Below are 21790 nucleotides of genomic sequence, written 5' to 3'. Positions count from 1 at the left end.
AAATCCCATGATAACCACAATGCAAAAACAGAATAGATTCAAAAGAGAAAGGAAAAACAGAGCATACCACTACAGAAAAACACCACTATATAAAAGGCATAAACGGAGGGAAAAAGAAACTATGAAAATATAAAACAATCAGAAAGCAATTAATAAGATGGCATTACTAAGTCCTTATATATCAACAAATAACTCTAAATGTAAGTGGATTGAATTCACCAAGAAAAAGGCAAATAATAGCTGAATGGATTTTTTTTTAAAGGACCCATCCCCTCCAAAAAAATAGGTGGACTAAAAGGTAACTTCAGATTTAAGGACACACACAGGCTGAAAGCAAAGAGATGACAAAATATATCCCAAACAAGTAAAAACCAAAAGAAAGAGAGGTTGGTTATGCTTATATGAAACAAAATAAACTTTAAGCCAAGAACAGTAACAAGTGACAAAAAAGGTCATTATAGGATGATAAAGAGGTCAATTCATCAAGAGGATGTAACAATCATAAACATATACCAACCCAACAACAGAACACCTACATATATTAACATATATATTAAATACTAACAGAACTGAAGGGAAAAATAGACAACAATAAAAGAATAGTAGGGGACTTCAATACTCCACTGTCAGCAATGGACAGATCATCCAGACAGAAAATCAACAAGGAACTACTGGATTTGGACCATACATGCATTATATCAAATGGACCTAACAGACATTTATAAAGTAATCCCTATCAAAATTCCAGTGACATTTTTAATAAAAAAAAAAAACAGGGAAAACAAAATTTGTAAAAGACCTGAATAACCAGAGCAATCCTAAGAAACAAGAACAAAACTAAAGGTATCATACTTCTTGTTTTCAAACTACACTACAAAATTATAGTAATCAAAACAGTACAGTACTGCCACAAATACAGAATAGAATTAAGACCCCAAAATAAAGCCCCACATACACAATCACCCAATTTTTTTAAGCAATTTCTATGCCCAATGTGGGGCTGAAACTCATGACCCCAAGATCAAGAACAAGTAAGCCAGCTAGGCACCCCTAGAGTCAACTAATATTTGATAAGGGAGACACAAATACTCAATGGCATAGTACTCAAAGCATAGTCTCTTCAAAAAATGGTGTTGGAAAAACTGGACAACAAGCAGACAAATGACTAGACCCTTTCTTATACCACTCAAAATAGATTAAAGACTATGTTATAAGATCTGATATTATAAAATCTTATGGTGATAATCATATTGCAATACATAAATAGCCTATCAACACACTGCACACCTTAAACCTACATGTTATATGTCATCTATCTCAATAGAAAGAAAGAAAAGAAAATTTTCTCTTATCTACTGATTGCCTATTGGGAAATACTGCATCCAGGGCGTTTGGGTGGCTCAGTCGCTGGGTGTCTGCCTTCAGCTCATGTCATGATCCCAGCGTCCTGGGATCGAACCCTGCATCTGGATCCCTGCTTGGCTGGAAGCCTGTTTCTCCCTCTCCCACTTCCCCTGCTTGTGTTCCCTCTCTCACTGTCTCTCTCTCACTCTCTCTCTATCAAATAAATAAATAACATCTTTAAAAAAATTTTTTAAAAAGGAAACATTCCATCCTCCTTCTCTTTTTCAGTTATTGTAAGGATATAACAAACCATTAAGAACCAATCCATGCGTGCTCCTGACATACCCCCTTCTCCTTCCTACCCTTTTCCTCTCTTCCTTTCCTACTCTTACTCTTGTTCCTTGGGTAGCCATCCCAGCTATTCAAGACCAACCAATTTCAGGATACAAAATCAATATACAGAAATCCTTTGGATGTCTATATACTAAAATAAAGCAGCAAAAAGGGAAATTAAGAAAACAATCCCATTTACAATTGCACCAAAAACAATAAAATATTTAGGAATAAACTTATCCAAGGAGGTGAAAGACCTGTAATTTGAAAACTACAAAACACGATAAAAGAAATTAAAGATGACATAAACACATGGAAAGATATTCCATGCTCATGGACTGGGAGAACTAATACTGTTAAAATGTCCATACTACCCAAAGCAATCCACAGATTTACTGTAATCCTTATGAAATACCAATAGCATTTTTGACAAAACTAGAACAAATAATCCTAAAATTTGTATGGAAGCATAAAAGATTCCAAATAGCCAAAGCAAACCTGAAAAAGAATAAGACTGGAGGTATCACAGGACACCTGAGTGACTTAGTCAGTTAGGCATCTGCCTTTGTCTCAGGTCATGACCCTAGGGTTCTGGGATGGAGCCCCATGACATCGAGCACCCTGCTCAGTGGGAAATTTGCTTCTCTCTCTCTCTCTCTCTGCACCCAACCTGACCTGCTCATTCTCTTTCCCCTCTCCGTCAAATAAATAAATTAAAAAACAAAAAAACTGGAGCTATCAGAATCCCAGATTTCAAGATATACTACAAACTGTAGTAAGGAGAACAGTATGGTACTAGCACAAAAACAGACACATAGATCAACAGAACAGAATAAAGAGCCCAGAAATAAACCCACGATCATTTGGTCAATTAATCTTTGACAAAGGAGCCAAGAATGCGCAATGGGAAAAAGACAGTCTATTCAACAAATGGTGTTGGGAAAACTGGACAGTTACATGTAAAAGAATTAAAATGGATCATGTTCTTACACCATACAGAAAAACAAATTCAAAATGGATTAAAGACCTAAATAGGAAACCTGAAACCATAAAAAAATCCTAGAAGAGAGCGCTGACAGTAATTTCTCTGACATTGGCCACAGCAGCATTCTTCTAGATATATTTCCTCAGGCAAGGGAAAGAAAAGCAATGATAAATTATTAGGACTACATTAAAATAAAACAATTCTTCATAGCAAAGGAAATAATCAATAAAACAAAAAGACAACCTACGCAATGGGAGAAGATATTTGCAAATGACATAACCATAAAGAATTACTATCCAAAATACATAAAGAACTTATAAAACTCAACACCAAAAAAATATAATAATAATAATAATAAAATAAAAGCAAGAAATCCAATTTAAAATGGCCAGAAGACATGAACAGACATTTTCCAAAGACATCCAGCTGGCCAGGAGACACATGAAAAGATGCTCAACATCTCTCGTCATCAGGGAAATGCAAACCAAAACCACAATGAGTTATCTCCTCAAACCTGTTAGAATGGCTAACGTAAGAAACAACAACAGAAGGCAAAGATGTGGAGAAAAAGGAACCTCATGCACTGTTGGTAGGAATGCAAACTTGTGCAGCCACTGTGGAAAACAGTACAGAGGTTTCCTCAAAAAGTTAAAAATAGAATTACTGGATGCCTGGGTGGCTCGGTCAGTTAAGCGCCTGCCTTCAGCTCAGATCATGATCCCAGGGTTCATGCTCAGCAGGGAGCCTGCTTCTCCCTCTGCCTGCCGCTCTGCTTGCTTGTGCTCTCTCTCTCTCTTTGACAAATAAATAAAATAAGATCTTTTTAAAAAAATTTAAAAATAGAATTACCAAATGATCTAGTAACTACATAATGGATACTTAACTAAAGAAAATAAAAACACTAATTCAAAAAGATATATGCCCCCCTCTGTTTACTGCAGCATTATTTACAATAGCCAAGATATGGAAGCAGTCCAAGTGTCCATCCACAGAAAAATGGACACAGAAGATGTGGTGTGTATATATATATATACAATGGAATATCACTCAGCCATAATCTTGCCATTTGCAACAACATGTATGGACCTAGAGAGCATAATGCTAAGTGAAGTAAGACAAAGACATAATCGCATATGATTTCACTCATATGCGATATACAAGAAAAAGCAAAGAAAGAAAGAAAAAGACAAAAGAAAAAAAACAGACTTTTAAATATAAAGGACAAATTGGTGATTGCCAGAAGGAAGCTGGTAGGGAGATGGATAAAATAGGTGAAGGGGATTAAGAGTACATATATTGGGATGAGCAATGAATAATATATAAAATTGGTGAATCACTGTATTGTTCATTTGAAATTAATATAACACAGTCTCGGGGTGCATGGGTGGCTCAGTGGGTTAAAGCCAATCCTAGCCTATGAAAATCCAGGAGAGGTTGCTAGAAGTTTCTGGTGGATGCACGCAGTCAAACCCAGACCATGCCAGTGTTCTAGTAAGAGCTATCTGAATTTTAGCTGCAAATGGAAAAATGCAAGTAATCTCTTCAGAGAGTTATGAGAAACAAACTATCTCTTAAGCTGAACATGAACAAGGACACAAGCACCTACTGCTATGACAGCATCCTAAAATCCAACCATGAAAGAGGATGCCATGCATAAAAGCTAACACAAAGGAAGGAGGGTAGAGCTAAGAGACTTACAAAGAACTTACAGAGACTCCAGAGACTTACAGAAAAACAAAGCCTCAGCTGTGCCCAACTACCTCCTGACTCTACTATAAATGAGTAATATTTACTAATATTTACTAATATTACTCATTTAATAATACTAAAGTCAGCCAGAATCAGCTTTCTTTACTTGTAGCCAAATCCCTAACAGACTGGTACTATCTTTACAATCAGAAAAATATATATATTTAAAATATCAGTAAGTGGGGAAAAAACAGGACGTGCTCAATGAGAGCTTCTCAGAGAGATACTAATGATCCCTTCTACAACTTTTGCTGGATACTGCTACATACACCTCCTTCTCATATTATGTGATATTTTTAACTAAAACTGAGTCTGTACCTTTCAGGAAATGATTGGATACTCTAATCACAAGAAAAGCATCATTACAATCAGAAGCATAGGATGGAAAGGAGATTAAGGGATGGCAGACTGCCAAGCTTCAGAGCCTTTCCTGCTCTCCATCCCCTACCCTAATCTTCTTTACCAATTTTCATCACAGTAATAAATTGAACAATTCAAAAGTCATGGCAATATTCTCAACTTGGACAAGATGACCTCTTTAGACAGGGAAAATGTTTTACTGCACGCTATCAAAAGAACTATTTGTTATTGTCAATGTCAGAATTGTCTTAATCGTTTATCACTGCCCTCTATATCTCCCTTCTCCCTTATTGCTGAGATAGTCCTGGTGCAGATAATTAGAGCTCTTAGTTGGCATTCAGCCCGCAAGTTCTCAAGAACTAAAGCAGGAGTACTAGGGGAATTTTCTCACAATCCTTCCTGCAATAACATCAATGATGTGGGACTCTGGCCTACCCTCTCAAGTCTCTCTTTCTCCCTTTTCCTGCCTCCTCACTCAACCTAGACCCACACAAGTTTCTTTTTCCTATTTGTATACCCACGCTATTTAATGTGGTAACACACACATACACACACACACACACATTCACAAAACCAATGAAGAAGAGTGCGATGCACACTCCTGGTCTTGAAAGTCACTGCCCGTCTATCATCCTGCAGGCTCAGCTCCATCTCCCAACTCTGTTCTTCCTAGCCCCTGCACACAAGCCTCCAGCGAGTACCCCACCTTCCATCTTCCACCTCCTCTACAGGCAAGAACTGCTTCAAGATCCTTCCCTCCAGCAGCAAATGCATCTACGTTGCCAACCATCACGATATTTTTCCTTCGTAGGTCAGAGGAAGGAGCACAGCAACTTCTACGTAATCAATATTAAAATGATAACAAGAACACCCACAATATATGATGTCTCTCAACCTACATAAAGTTTTATGCTCCATTTGTGCTCTAGATCACATTATCTCCTCTCCTTGGTCCATTAATCCTTCTCCTCTCCAGCTTCTCAGTGATCACTTTACCCTCAAATTCAAAGCCCTCAGACTTCCACTTCTAGCCAAGATAATGAAACAGTGAGATTTACCCTTCCATGTGAAACAACTTTAAAAAAAAAAAAAAAAATATATATATATATATATATATATATATATATATACAGCAATGATTTTCCAGACCCTGAACATTAGACAACAAAGGACAATGATGCCTGAAAGATGGAAAACATGGGTGATCCTTTGCTTACAGCCTTGAAAGCGTTTCCAGGCTACAGCATCGGGAGGGGATCCTGGGTAGAGCCTGGTCAACTACTCAAGTTGAAGGGACGTGGCCAGGTCTTAAAAGACCAAAGTGAATCCACAAGACAAAGTGGCAGAAGGAGAGATGCAGACAGAGAGAACTCAGGGGATCTGCAGAGGGTCCCTCTCGGGTACTCAGCAGAGTACTGGAGGGCCAAAGTGCATGAGGAAAACTTTGGAGGCTGAAGGAAAAACCTGAAAGCATGAAAGACAACAGTAATCCGAGCTCTCAGAGAGCCAAAATGCTTGGGGACACAGACATTCCACCTATAGCAAAAGCCAATAAGCAGAGAAACACTGTAATTAAGATGGACGTGCAACCTGAGAAGCTTCACAGGCCAACAAAAGTAAAAGAGCAGCATCATTTTATCTAGAATCACTCCATAAATTTATGAGTGGCAAAGCGGGGGAGAGGGGCATACTAAAGTTCCTTCCTAGTGCCAGGCACTGGAGAGGGGTCAGTAGGACACAGTCCTGCCCTTGTGTGCATTCTGTAGTCTCCAGGACAGATTCATCAACTCCCTCCCCTGAGTTTTCCTTCAGTTTTTGGCCAGCAGTCAGCTAAAAGGTCCCGTCCTTGGGGCGCCATGGTGGTTCAGTGGGTTAGAGCCTCTACCTTTGGCTCAGGTCATGATCCCAGGGTCCTGGGGATGAACCCCGCATCGGGCTCTCTGCTCAGAAGGGAGCCTGCTTTCCCCTGCCTCTCTGCCTACTTATGATCTCTGTCAAGTAAATAAATTTTATAAATAAATAAATAAAATAAAAGGTCCCCTCCTTGAAAAAACCCTCTTTCGACCCCCTAACAACTACAGAGTAGTCTGCTTTCCTTTCTTGACTGTATTCTTCACAATTCCTAATAATCACTTATTATTACTATATGACTATGATTATTATTTTCTCCTATGCACATTTAGAATATGAGCTCTATAAGCGAAGAAATCATGTCTGTCAACTTCACCACTGTACCCTCTGTGACCAGCACAGTATATAACCACTGAAGGTACTCAAACACTTACTGAATAAATGAAAACGAGAGCTATGACCAGGATAAGTTTTCTGATGACCAGCACTTCCTAGGCTAGTTAGCCCCAAATCCTTAGATTTGGTTCCTTTAGTTATAAAGGAGCTTATGAAGTACTCATACAAAGTACTCACCTCTACCTGAGTAACATTGACGACCAGCACCACCACCATCAGCACTGCAAGCAGACAGCAGAAGAGCCGTAGTTTGAAGAAATTGAACCACATTGTCTGTCTGTGTCTTGATCACCCATGGCCGACGCCATGATACCTTCATTCCTCAAAACTCCATGTCTTCGTTCTTCTGATCTCAGACAAGCTTTTAGTTGAATTTGTTTTCCGCTAGTATCATTAAGAGCTCTTTGTATGGAGGAGAGGCTAGGGTTGGCTTAAGAAGCACACTTTTCTTCAGAGGAGTCCTTCAAACAGGGAAGATGAGAATACAGATCACCAACTCCAACAGCCAAGTGTGTGGTAAGAGGAAAGGTGCCACACTTCCTCTTCCTGAACCCTCTCAAAGGCCCAAAGTCATGAGGGGAAAGCAAAGAGCCACAGCACAGTAAGATCTGTTGCGCATTCAATTTGCTCAAACCCAACCCCAGAGTTCCATACAAATACAGTGATATTTGTCCTGCAAATTTTAGGTTTTAACTTTGAAGAAGGCAAAGAAGAATGTCTTCAAACCTTTAGGGATTAGAAAATTAAAGTCACTGTTAAATTTCTAGAGGTCTAAGTAGATAAAAATCACTCCCCTTCCCTTATAGCTCAAGTTACGTAACACTCCTAAAGTGATCGTATTTGACGAGCATTAAAAGGAAACCTGCTGATTTTATGAGGAGTTCTGTGAGACTGTGCAAACTATCCCCACCCCCTCTAGAAAACAAGGAGTGCTGTCCCCCTGCACAGCAGAAGACATGAAACACCCTTCGGATGTCCAGCTCCTGAGGGAGGATGCTCCCTCAGCAGATTAACAGGGCCCAGGAGGGAAGACACTTACCCTGAAGATAGAGGAAAGAAAAGCTAAGCCTGACGATTAAGAGGAGACCCAACTCCCTCATCATAACTGCTAGAGGCAGAGGACTTCAGAGCCTGCCACTCCTACCTGTTCTCGCATAATGAATTCAAAATGCTCTCCCCAGTTTTTATTTTGGTATAGATAAACAGAAAAAAATACTAGTATTTTGTTTCTAGCTAGGCTCTCCATAGAGGGCAAGGTGGAGAAGTCATGGTGAAAGGGTGCATAACTATGGCGCAGAGGATCTCCGACTACCTCAACTGCACCGCAACGTTGTACTGGACCTGGCAAGCCGCCCTACTCCCTCTCTCTTTCACTCCACCTGGCCAGTCTATTCCCATGCCACAAGGACCACAACTCCTCCTCATCTCTGCCTCATAAAGGAGATAGAACTAAGCTATTCTAACTTGATCTCCATCCTCAGAAGTCCCAAAGCACTTTCTTCTCACTTCACATCTCAGCATTTTCGCTCCTCTGTATTTGTATGTATTTCCTGTTCCTCCAACTAGACTATACCAATCATGATTAAAAAAAAAAAAAAAAAAAAAAAAACAGAGGGGCACCTGGGTGGCTCAGTCCATTGAGCGTCCGACTCATGATTTCAGTTCAGGTCGTGATCTCAGGGTCATGAGATCGAGTCCCACATCAGGCTCCACCCTTAGGGTAGAATCTGCTTCTCCCTCTCCCTCTGTTCCCCCTCCACAGCTCTCTGTCTCTATCTTCTCTCTCTCTCTCAAATAAATAAATAAAATATTTTAAAAATTTAAAATTTAAAATTAAAAAAAAAACAGAAACCAGGGCAGCTGGGTGGCTCAGTAGGTTAAGCATCAACTCTTGGCTTCAGCTCAGGTGGTGATCTCGGGATTGTGAGATCGAGCCCCAGAGCAGGGCTCTGTGATGAACATGGAGTCCGTTTGTCCCTCTTCCTCTCCCTCTGCCCCTTCCCCCAGCGAGCTCTCTCTCTCAGATAAATAAAATCTTATAAAAACAAACAAACAAACAAAAAAGGGACAACTGGGTGGCTCAGTCATTTAAGTGACTGCCTTCATCTGAGATCTTGATCCCAGGGTCCTGGGATTAAACCCAGTGTTGGGGATCCCTGCTCAGTGGGGAGACTGCTTCTCCTTCTCCCTCTGTTGTTCCCCCTATTTGTGCTCTCTGTCTCTTTCTCTCTGTCAAATAGGTAAAATCTTAAAAACAAAACAACAAAAGAAAAAAAACAGAAACCACGCATCAGAGAAAAAGCAACTTAGTAACAACAATGTATCATATTTCTTGGATTCACTCACAGTACCTCCCCCTTACATGATATATATTGATGCAACAATCCACAGAACAAAAAATTATAGAAGCCTACTCTGCAGCACACACTGTACTAAGTGCCAGAAACTCCCACAGAAAAGCTTACACTTATATCAGACAAAAGATATTTCCTCTCCTAAATTACGAATATTTATCCCTCTGCAGGCTCCCTGTACAGGGATACCAAGCACTGTGCAAGACCCCATGTGATGACCCCTCAACCCCATCCCTAACACCCAAGCACCCACTCACCCCAAAGTGCCTATAAATCTTAGGAAGAAATAACTATGAACCAGAAGAAATAACTCTGTCATCAGGGCCCAACTGCTCTTCTGTAGAAGAGCAGGAGTTGGCCATAAATATCATAGGCTTCCCTCATGCCCAGAGAGGGAGAAGACCAAAGACAATACTCCAGGGAGATGCAGCAGCACCACAGTAAGCACTGTCTGTGTACTACAGAAACACCAGCAGCTTCGAGAAGGTTAGTGTTATTCAGAGCCAGGTGGCAGCAGTGCAGCTGCGGTCAGGGGTGCAGAAGGATGGCAAGGGCAGCAGACTCCAGAACTACGGGGACCACAGGGACATAGGTAGCAAAACAAATGTGCAAGAAACCCCTCATGGCCAAGGACTTCTACTGAAAGTTGTTACTGGAGGGGCATGCAAGACCTGACTTCTAGACCCATCTGTATATCTAAGTAGATGTGGTCTAAGGGGCCCGTAGACCTCTCTCTGAAAAGACATATATGAAAATGTTCATAGTTGTTACCTCTGCACAGTTTTTTTTCTCCTTTATCTTTATCTTTGTGTCCTAAGTTTTCACCAGGAAATAAAAATTACAAATAGAAAAAAGCAGGTTTCTAAAAGTAATAATTAACAACAAGCCATAAGAAGAAACACAGCATTTGGGACGCCTGGGTGGCTCAGTTGGTTAAGCAGCTGCCTTCGGCTCAGGTCATGATCCCAGTGTCCTGGGATCGAGTCCCACATCGGGCTCCTTGCTCAGCAGGGAGCCTGCTTCTCCCTCTGCCTCTGCCTGCCATTCTCTCTGCCTGTGCTCGCTCTCTTCCCCTCTCTCTCTCTGATAAATAAATTAAAAAATTAAAAAAAAAAAAAAGAAGAAGAAGAAGAAACACAGCATTAAACCAAATACAGAAAAACAATTCAATTTAAAATGAAAAATTTCGGGGCACCTGGGTGGCTCAGTGGATTAAGCGTCTGCCTTCGGCGCAGGTCATGATCTCAGGGTCCTGGGATCGAGCCCCACATCAGGCTCTCTGCTCAGTGGGGAGCCTGCTTCCCTCTTTCTCTGTCTGCCTCTCTGCCTACTTGTGATCCCTCTCTCTGTTAAATAAATAAAGAAAATCTATTACAAAATAAATGAATAATAAAATGAAAAATTTCAAAGTGAAAGAAGAAATCTCTAATCGTTCTCTACTGTTTTCCTACAAATACAAAACCTATGCATTACACCAAGAAAGTTATCTAAAAAGACAGCAGGACAATATCATTCAGTATCTCAAACTGCCTTAGAATTGAATAAAAACAAAAGTGCTAGACAGAATGACTCTAAGGAAAAGTTTCCTAGACCAGCCACAAATAAAAATTTATTACTGAATGTTATTTACCTTTTTTAAAAAAATTTCCAGTTCCCAAGAAGAGATTAGAGCTTACATCTAACTTTCCTTTCAGTGTAAACTCCTGAATTCAAGCAATCATCACAGCGCTTATTCTTTTCTTGCCACATTCAAAGCACGGGTTGATGTTTCCTCACTTTTATACCATTCTTCCTGCTGCAACAAGATTACACACATGATATCCAGGTTAAAGATACCAAAATTAAGGAAAACATTTGAAATCAAGAGTACAGTTTTATCCCGCGATGCACAGAGATTTCAGTATAACAAAGTAGGAGAAACATTTCCTTTACTACTAATAAAAAATAGTAACTGGCTATTTATAGATAGATAGATATAGATAGATAGATAAATATAAACTTAAACATGGCAAGTTACTCCCAGATCTGAGCTGAAGGTCAAGTTTTATAATTAGCAATATAACTGAAAAAATATAAATCAAAGATAAAAGCTCCATATGTTACTTTTCTTAAAGACTAGAATAATTATGTACTTCAACAACCCATCCTACCACTATAGAAAATAAGAGGTATCTAGACAGATCCAAAAGATATGATTAATTCAGGAGGAATTTAAATTTGAGCGGTCTTGTTTTCAAATCCTCCTAATGTGTCAGTCCATCACTTAGTCATGCCTCATATTTATGTTTGAAGGACAAGCAAAAAGTAAAATGCATGGTCTATTGGGTCTCTTCTGCCAAAGGTGATTAAGACTACTTCCAGCCAATCTAACTTCTTAATGGCCTGTCACAAAAACCCTAGACTGCCACTACGTATGTGACTTCCTACCCCATCTCATAAGAGAATTACAGGGTGACTGTTTACATCACTTGGAATTAAAACTGTCAGTAACATCAATGAGATAGTTCAGTACTAAAAAGAAAATTAGGCAGCAAACCCCTCCCCTGGGGAATTAGACAACCATTTCACAAAGATAAGTTATTATAGGATAACTATACATCCAGTTTCTGGGACAGTCCCCATTCTATACACCCTGAACTGCTACCCACATAAATATAATTGTACTTGTCAGACAAAGTATATAGAATTTTAATTCAAAATACGTGGACCCCCTACACAGAAGACAAATCACAGATCTACATGGAATATACCCGAACTTAAATATTTCTATGTCAGGGGCACCTGCGTGATTCAGTGAGTTAAGCATCCAACTCTTGATTTCAGCTCAGGTCATGATCTCAGGGTTGAGATCGAGATTCTTCCTTTCTCTCTCTCTCTCCCTCTCCGTCTGACCCTCTCCCCTCTAAAAAATGTATATATCAAACTTCCCAAATTGCAGCTGTATAACTCATAAACACAGAGAAAAAACCAATGGTTGCCAGAGGGGAGGGACGTGGGGGGGTGAAAAATAGATGAGGAGGATTAAGAGGTACAAACTTCCAGTTACCAAATAAATAAGTCATGGGGGTGCAAATGTAATATAGAGAACACAGTGAATAATATGGTAATAATTCCATATGATGACAGACAATAACTACGCTGATCCTTTCATAATGTATATAAATGTCAAACCACTATGGTGAGCACCTGAAACTGATACAATATTGTATGTTAACCATACTTCAATAAGTAACAAAGAGCACCTATATTTCACAGGGTGCTGGGTAAGACCCTGAAACTTAACAGGCCAGGATCCAGAGAAAGAACTGGAGCCATATCCATGAATATGACAATGACGGGTCACCAAGTAAGGTCAACCCTTGACAAAGAGGAAGCACAGCAGAAGTCTGCAGGACTTGTTTCCCCTGATTCCATTTCTCTTTCATTTATCCCCACCTCACACACCCAAAGTGCTGACTCACCACCCAGGCCTTCCCCTGCCCTTCTTCCAAAGCAGCACCCCATGCTTTCATGGGGGGGGTGGGCAGTTGGAGAGGAGACTAGAAGTAAAGAAATCAGTTAAGTAAGTCACAGAGTAGTAAGTGCTATAAGAAAAAAATAAGGCACATTGATAGGCTGTGTTCTTTAAACTCGTATGCACATTAATATCATCCTGTAAGCTTTTAACAATGCCAGTGCTTAGACCAGACTCAACTAACTGAATCGGAATCTGTAGGACCAGGGCCTAAGAAACAGGTTTTTTAAAAAAGGTCTCCAAATGACTACTATAGTATACTGCCAAACAGGGGAACCGCCAGTATGAGGTGGCCAGAGGTGTTATTTCTATCAGAAGGTCAGGCCTTTCCAAAATGATCTCTGAATTGTAACTTACACTGTCCCCTCAGGACAATCCGATTCTGGGATAACAGGGACAGCCAACCTCACTTCAGTGATCTAGTCCTTCGTTTCCCTTCTCCATAACAAATAACAGCACTTTATCAGGCCAGAGACTGTGGAGAGAAGAGACGAAGTACCGGCAAAGGAAAGCAGAACCCAAACACCTTGGAGCGTGCTGCTACCTCCACAGCATGGAATCAGACAATTAATGATCAGAGTCTGGGAGTCCCGCCAGCTTCAAGCACACCCTGATGTTCCAAATGATAACCACACGGAGGAAGGGGAAGGGCCACTGAGCAGTGTAGTTCTTCATCTTTAGGAAACTGGCAGCAATCCTCCTTTAGAGTGAATAATGAAAAAAGAGGAAAATTTTACAGACAATTACACACGAAATTTGTATAAATCCTGACTGAGAATGCCACTTACCACCACCCTAGTGGCCTTTAATCAAGCGGAGACGGGTGACAGGCGCGGGTTTCCACATCACACCTTGCGAAGTCACACGCTTCTCTCCCCATAGGACCTGAATCTGATGTCCCAAAGCGTCAGCTCAATAATGCCAGAAGAGCCCAAAGTGTGAGAGCATCGCCAGGCAAGTGGCAGCTGGGCCCCGGGGCGGCAGTGAGACGGGACAATGGGGCGGAGGAGGCGGGCGTCGCAAAGTGCCCCGCACCGGGTTAGGAAGAGGTCTTCAGCTGCTGCACCTGCCCGCGTTGCAGCAAGTCCGGAAAACTGAGCACAGAGATGCTCGCGTCAGCCCCGCCCCCTCCTGCGGGAGCCGCAGCGGCTCGGGCAACTCAGGTCCGAAGCTACGGCAGCCGGAGGCTCCAATTCTGCCCCCGCCGAGGACGGAAGCTTTCCCTTTCTGGCTCCAGAACCCCCAGCCGTGACCCCCGAGTCTGCAGCTCCTCTGCACCAGGCCGGGGATCAGGGGTCGGCGCGTGCGGAGAAAGGGGCTTCTCAGACTAGAGGCGCCCGCGAGGCTCCAGGCATTGGGTCCCTCGAGCGGCAGGAACCCAGCCCGGCGTCTGCGCATAAGCCGGAGTCCCGCACTCACCGCCGAGCCCTGCGGTCCGCTGTGCTCTCTCTGGCCGCTAGGCATTCGGAACGCGGGATCTGGGGAGACTGCTCCAGATTGCCTGGCCCCTGCTTCCTGGCCCCGCTACGTCTCCTCACCCCCGACCCCCGGCTACAATTGGTTGAACTCCAGGAGAGGCGGGCCGAGGATGCTGATTGACAGCCGCGGGCGCCGTGCGCGGAACGCTGAGCCATGAGGCGAGGCAAGCGTAGTGGGCGCTGTTCGCGCAAAGGGCCGCTTTGCTTCTGCGCGGCAGGGGGTCATACAGCTGCAGCCCTGTGGCCAGAGCTCGAGCCCCTCTCGGGACGGGCTTCTCTCGTCTTCGAACCTGAGGGTTCCCCAGGGACGGTCTGTTTCAAGGCTTTTTTTCTTGTCAGCCAAAGTGACCATACTGGAGAAGCCCGTACTTGGGCCGTCTTCCCTGTCAGTGGCGGAATGTATTGTTTCTTCTGCCAGAAAAAAACACGACTGGCCACGCAAGAGCTCTGGAACGGCGAGTCTTTCAGTCTTTCCCTGCTTGGAATTTGTCGGCTTACTCTATTTGCTCTTAAAACAGCCTCGTTCCTTTTACTCTCCCTGAACATAACATAGGTCTTCTGACAAAAATGCCTGCATACTTTCTCCCATCCCCCAAATCTGGGTTATCCTATTTTGGACGTTCTTCTAAGCGGTAGAACGTCCATAGCTATGTGAAATTCAGAAACTGAGAGGAGACCTTGGAAGACAGATAAAGGACCTGCTCAGGAAGCCGGAAGGGATTGCGGGCTGCTCTGTGTTCTTCAGTGCACAGTGGGGTTAATGGAATTTATCCCAACAAAACACAGACTCTAAAAATAGACCTGCCCCAGACTATTATCTCAAGGTTGAAGAAGAATGAATACAAATTGCAACTAACACTAATTATTTTTACATTTACTGACCACAATGGACTCTACGGGCTTATTCAGATGTTTTCGTGGGAGAACTACATGCATGGGTGACCAGACGGATGGAAGAAAAGCAGTTTCTACAAAACGGCCACTCTTCTGGAGTAACCATTTCATTCTCCTTCCTGAAGAAAGTCAGCCTTCCAAGGCCTGTTCATAAAAGGTGACCTCCGTTGCCTCTGCTAGAAGATCCCCGTATGATAAATTTGTGCTCTCAGTCCTATCTCCCAGACACCCCATCACCTATCTTTTACAGTTTGGCTGCCTGGTAAGCTGCAAATACTTAAACAGGAAGTGCTGACTTCTAAGTCATGGTTTGGGACCACATTAGTGACCTGATAAACCCTTTCTCCCACAGGCACTCATAATCCTGAAGCATTTGAGTCATCTTACCTATATACAGTCATTTTGGCCACAAAAAAGAGTGACCAGGACCAGGGAGGCCTGCCTATCACTACTAGATAACTGCGTATCACTTCAAATAACTCTGCGAAGTCACCACACACCCAGTGAAAAATACTATCATACAAAAAATACCTATCATACAAAAAATACCCTTACCAATTTGGATCTTAGCCTGACTGGGGCTGACACACAGCTCTACCTTATACTAGCAGTGCCAGTCTAGGCAAATGATGTAACTTCTCTGGGCTCAATTCCTCAACTGTAAGTTAGGGGCAACAGTATCTGCACTTAGGAATAAATGAAATAACAAATAAAAGTCCCCTAGAACAGTGTCCCAAATCTCTTCAATTAAATTCCTTACCTCAGGTTATGACACGGCATAAGGAATTTCTGAATACTACATTTATGATAATTAAACTTTGAAAGCTGGATAAAAATGAGGACATAAGGTTTGTATGTCATGATACAAAACCAAAGGAACTGTTCCTTTCTGACCTATCTGCAAAAAAGTTTTGATGCTAATGTTACTCAATTTTATTTCTCTAACAACGCATGGGTCTGAGAGTTAGATAAGCAAAAAAGCAAATTAAGCCAGTTTTTGATGTAGTTAATTTGGCAGGCACTTACCAGCAACCTGGCTCCATCTCTGATGGCAGAAGCTTGGGGCACAAGCACTCCTGAGCCCATGTCAGTTCCTGATTCAGTTACTTTGCTTCTGAACCCTCTGAACAAGTGACTAAAATTTGGGCCCCCAAACCTCTTAAACCATTGTTCAAAATAAGTGACTACTGTCAGGTTAGGTACCAATCACTCTATTCCCAAAACACCATGAACCATGAGAAGATGTTGCCAAGGATAGGAGACTAGAAGGAAGAGGAATTTGGTGCCTGTATGAGTCTGTTCAGGCTGCTAAAATAAAATGCCGTAGACTGGGGGCGCTTAAACAACAGAAATTTATTTTCTCACAGTTCTGAAAGTTAGAAGTCCCAGAGCAAGGTGCGAGCTGATTTAGTTCCTTGTGAGAGCTTTCTTATTGCCTTGGAGATATATACCTTTTGTTTCCGGTGTTTTTTTTTGTTTTTTTGTTTTTTAAAGGAACTGTGTGTGTGTGTGTGTGTGTGTGTGTGTGTGTGAACACAGGTAGAGGGTCTAGAATTCAAGTACCTGGAGGCCTCAGGAGTTCTGCTGGGCAGTGAGTGCAAAGGAGCTTCTTTTCCTGCTACTTCATATCCTGTCTTTGAATGCTTCCAGCTCTCCATGCTGGTCCTCCTTCTCAGGGGGCCACAACACCCCCTTGTGCTGTATGACATAGTCCTCAAACCACCTGGCCTGATTGGCAATCCAGAACATAGCCAGCCACAGGGAAGGCTGGGTACCATGTCCTCTGAAACACCTCCAGCTTCACTCCCATCTTGTTTCTCTATGCCCCCCTCCTCTTATAAGGATATCAGTCTCATTGGATTAGTGCCCTACCCTTATGACCTCATTTAACCTTTATTGCCTCTTGCTGAGAAAGGAAGTTCCATGCAAGCAGGCCTTCATACATACCGCCTTAGCCTAGAACACGCCTTACCAAGAGATGAAAGAGTACTCACAGCTTGTGCTGGGCTGTTTGCCTTGTGTGGGACTTTCTTTGTGCGTTCCTTTATTTTGCTTAAGACACCTGAGAGTTCCTTCACTGCTTCCACCATTCGAGGACACACTAAGAAAACGGCCATCTGTGAATCAGAAAATTACCCTTACCAGACACCAAACCTACTGGTACCTTGATTTTGGACTTCTCAGTCCCAGAACTGTGAGAAATAAATTTATGCTGTTTATAAGCCACTCTGTCCCTGGAATTCTGTTATAGCAGCCCAAATGGAACTATCCACTCAAAAGTTTTCCAAAATCACTTAGGTCATCTCCCTTTTTCTTATGCCTCTTCAGTGGATTTATGTCATACACCTGTAATACTTAAGATTCAGTTGTCGTAATCCCCACTCCATCCTAAGATTGACCTGACATCCTACTTGAAATTTTGGGGGTAAAATTTTCATATAATAAAACTTCAGTCTTTGTGCACTATTCTAATGGTTTTAAAGCTCAGTATGTGATGATAAAGAGGTCAATTCATCAAAAAGACCTAACAGTTGTAAATAATTAGATACAAATATTAGATATTATTTAGATAAATATCAGATATACTATATAAATATATAAAGCAAATACCACCAGAACTAAAAAGAGAAATACAGAGCAATAATATTTGGAGACTTTAATATTCCATTCTCAATGATTGATAAAGTATCTAGACAGAGAATCAATAAGGAACAGCAGATTTGAACAACGCTACAGACCAAATGGATCTAACAGACACATATAGAACAATCCATCCCACAGCAGCAGAACACATTCTTCTCAAGGGCACCTGGAACATTTTCTAGGATAGATCATATTAGGTCACAAAACAAGTCTCAACAAATTAAAGAAGGCAGAAATTATATCAATTATCTTTTCCAACCACAATAAAATGAAATCAGAAAACAATAACGAGGGGAAACTGGAAAATTCACAAATACATGGAAATTAAACACATTTCGAACATCCAATGAATAAGAAATTAAGGGGATAAAAAAATATTTTGAGACAAATGAAAATAAAGACAAAATACCAAAACTTTTGGGATGCAGCGAACAGTTGGCAGAATTCTGTCAACTATATTCAAATTTTAAAAATTTAACTTAGGGGCAGCTGGGTGGTTCAGTAAATTGAACATCTGTCTTTGGCTGGGGTGATGATCCCAGGGTACTGGGACTGAGCCCTGCGTTGGGCTCCCTGCTCAGTGGAGAGTCTGCTTCTCCTTCTCACTCTGCTCCTCCCCCTCTACCTGTGCTCCCTCTCTCTCTCAAATAATAAATAAAATCTTTAAAATTTTTTTTAACTTAGGGGCACTTGGGTGGCTCAGTTTTTAGGCATCTGCCTTTGGCTCACGTCATGATCCCAGGGTTTTGGGACTGAGTCCCGAGTCGGGCTCCCCACTCTGCAGGAAGCCTGCTTCTCCTCTCCCATTCCCTCTGCTTTTATTCCCTCTCTCGCTGTCTCTTTCTCTGTCAAATAAATAAATAAAGTCTTTATAAATTAAATAAAAATTTAATTTAAAAAAATTTTTAAAAAGGAGGATCACAGCAGAAGGATCTATAAGGAGCAGAATAAAGGAGCAAAAGAAGTATGGCAGGGAGGGAGTGATAACTGATAGATGGTTAGACTTGTGAAACTATTGGGGGAAATCTTAGATGTGTACAGCAGATCTAGTGGAGCACCTGGAAAAAATAGAGTGGGGATATAGCCGGTCTTTGGACTAAAAAAAATAAGGCTTTTTTTTTTTAAGATTTTCTTTATTTATTTAACAGAGAGAGATCACAAGTAAGCAGAGAGACAGGCAGAGAGAAGAGGAAGCAGGCTCCCTGTGGAGCAGAGAGCCCGATGCCCCAGGACCCTGGGACCATGACCTGAGCCGAAGGCAGAGGCTTTAACCCACTGAGCCACCCAGGTGCCCCAATAAGGCAGTTTTTAATTCCACGAAATTTTTTACAATACAAGAAAAGATGAGGCAACTGGGTGGTTCAATTTGTTGAGTGTCTGACTCTTGATTTTGGCTCAGGTCATGACTCCAGGGTCCTGGAATCGAGGGCTCCCAGCTCTGCAGGAAGCCTGCTTCTCCCTCTCCCACTCCTCCTGCTTGTGTTCCCTCTCTTGCTGTCTCTCTCTCTGTGTCAAATGAATAAATAAAATCTTTTTTAAAAAAGAAAGTAAAATATTTAAGAATAATTTAACCAAGGAGGCAAAAGATCTTTACACCAAAAACTAAGTCATTGATGAAGGAAATTGAGGAAGACACAAATGGAAAGGAATCTTGTGTTCATGGATTGGAAGAATTAATATTTAAAAGCTCTGTACTACCCAGAGCCATCTATAAATTCAATGCAATCCCTATCAAGATTCTGATGGCATTTTTACAGAAATAGAAAAACATTTCTAAGATTCATATAGAACCACAATAGACCCAAATAACCAAAGTTGAAAAATAACAACAAAGTGGGAGGCATATTTCCTGATTTCAAAACTGTATTATAAAGCTACAGTAACCAAAACAGTATGATACTGGCATAAAAACAAACACATTGACCAATAGATCAGAGTCAAGAGTTCAGAAATAAACCCATGCATATATGGTCAACTAATATTTGACGAGAGCAAAGAATACCCAATAGGGAAAGGAAATTATCTTCAATAAATGGTACTAGGAAAACTTGATATTCATATGCTGAAGGATGAAACTGTATCTCCAAATTATACCACTCACAAAAATTAACTTGAAATGGATTAGACTTAGACATAAGACCTGATACCATAAAATTTGAAAGTTGCTAAGAAAGTAGATTTTAAAAGTTCTGAACACACACAATTATAAAACTAGATAAGGTGATGGATATGTTAAATGTTATTGTGTCAAACATTTTATAGTATATACATATATCAAAGAATCATATTATATACTTTATACTTACACAGTATGTCAACACTTCTCAATAAAGCTAAAAAAATTTTTTTTAATTTGAAAAAAATTGCAGCAAATATATATAATGGAATACCACTCGGCAAGAAAAAGGAATGAAATATCAGATGAATCCCAAATAATTATGCTGAGTAAAAGAAACCATACAAAATAAGAGGGATTATGAAGGAAATGAAGAATCTTTCAAGGGTGGTAAATATGTTCATTATCTTGATTACTGTGATTGTTTTATGGGCAGGTATATGAGTCAAAATTTATCAAATTGTCCACTTTATTTTTTTAAGTAGGCTTCATGCCCAATGTGGGGCTTGAACTCACAACCCTGAGGTCAAGAGACACCTCTCAAATTGTCCACTTTAAATACATGAAGTTAACTGTATGCCATTTATATCTCAATAAATATATTTTTTAAAGATTTTGTTTATTTGTTTGACAGGCAAAGATCACAAGCAGGCAGAGAGGCAGGCAGAGAGAGAGGAGGAAGCAGGCTTCCGGCCAAGCAGAGCCCGATGTGGGGCTCAATCCCAGGACCTGGGATCATGACCTGAGCTGAAGGCAGAGGCTTTAACCCACTGAGCCACCCAGGCACCCCTCAATAAATATTTTTTAAGGTATGTAAATAATTTGGAATTCCCTGCCCTAATCAATATTTTGATTAACCAACTGTAGTAGTCTGCTCAGGCTGCCATAACAAAATACCATTGATTAAGCGGCTTAAACAATAGAAATTTATTTTCTCCTATCTTTAGGGACTGGAAGTCTCCTATCTTTAGGGACTGGATCTCAGCAGGTTTGCTTTGTTGAGCTCTCTCTTCCTGCCTTGCAGATGGCTGCCTTCTCACTGTGTCCTCAAGTGGCATTTCCTCTAGGCATGCACAAAGAATATCTTGTATCTCTTCCTCTTCTTACTGGGGTATACCAGTCCTATTGGATTAAGACCCCTTCTTTATGACCTTTCTTAACCCTAATTACCTCCTTGAAGTACATATCTCCAAACACAGTCACACTGGGAGGACTTCAACTTATAAATTTTAGCAGGGGATACAATTTGGTTCCTAACACCAACAAAATAGAGATCCTAACTGGGCCAAACGAGAAGGCTTGTGCTCGATTTACTCACTCACTCCCTAACTTTCAGCACCCAGTTTCAATAGTACCTGACAGTGTCATCTGCGCTCTGTGAGGGATATCTGCTCTTCTCTACCCATCACCTGGAAGTAGTGCTCGCTTCGGCAGCACATATACCCATCACCTGGAAGTAATAAAATCTATACCAGATAAAACTACTAAATTACCATTTCTTTCATTTCATATTTATTATCATAAGGCTAGGACTATTTTATTGTAAACTCATTTATATAACAATACTCTGGAACTTCCTTAGAATTCTATCTGCAATTTGTTCTGAATTTTAATTACCCACTAATTGCAAACACAATGAGTAACAACCATTACTACTAACCACTATAATAAACAGACTAAGATACTCAAACAAATGTACAAACTTTTTATTTAGAATTAGACTCAAATACAAATTAAATACAAATTAAATATAATACAAAATATTTAGCTTTC

General features: G+C 41.0%; 1 protein-coding gene and 1 pseudogene across 10 annotated transcripts in view; both read right to left on the bottom strand.

Annotated features, from left to right (window-relative positions):
* NXPE3 (neurexophilin and PC-esterase domain family member 3) overlaps window positions 1–14399 on the bottom strand; it is a 44823-nt gene extending 30424 nt beyond the window's left edge. Inside the window, exons 1-4 of one of the 10 annotated variants that reach the window (XM_044251280.1) lie at window positions 13675–14399; window positions 13386–13586; window positions 11003–11167; window positions 7196–7744 (exon numbers count right to left, since the gene is read on the bottom strand). In XM_044251280.1, coding sequence (XP_044107215.1) covers window positions 7196–7288 — 93 coding nt within the window. In that variant the 5' untranslated portion in view covers window positions 7289–7744; window positions 11003–11167; window positions 13386–13586; window positions 13675–14399. The other 9 variants (XM_044251286.1, XM_044251283.1, XM_044251284.1 and 6 more) reach the window with 9 other exon arrangements.
* Window positions 14400–16521: 2122 nt separating this feature from the next.
* Window positions 16522–17197, bottom strand: LOC122910402 (annotated as a pseudogene).
* Between the last annotated feature and the right edge of the window lie 4593 nt (window positions 17198–21790).

The sequence above is a fragment of the Neovison vison genome, chromosome 6 (assembly GCF_020171115.1).
Source record: "Neovison vison isolate M4711 chromosome 6, ASM_NN_V1, whole genome shotgun sequence".
NCBI lineage: Eukaryota > Metazoa > Chordata > Mammalia > Carnivora > Mustelidae > Neogale > Neogale vison.
This window is presented reverse-complemented; position numbering and strand designations above follow the sequence as displayed.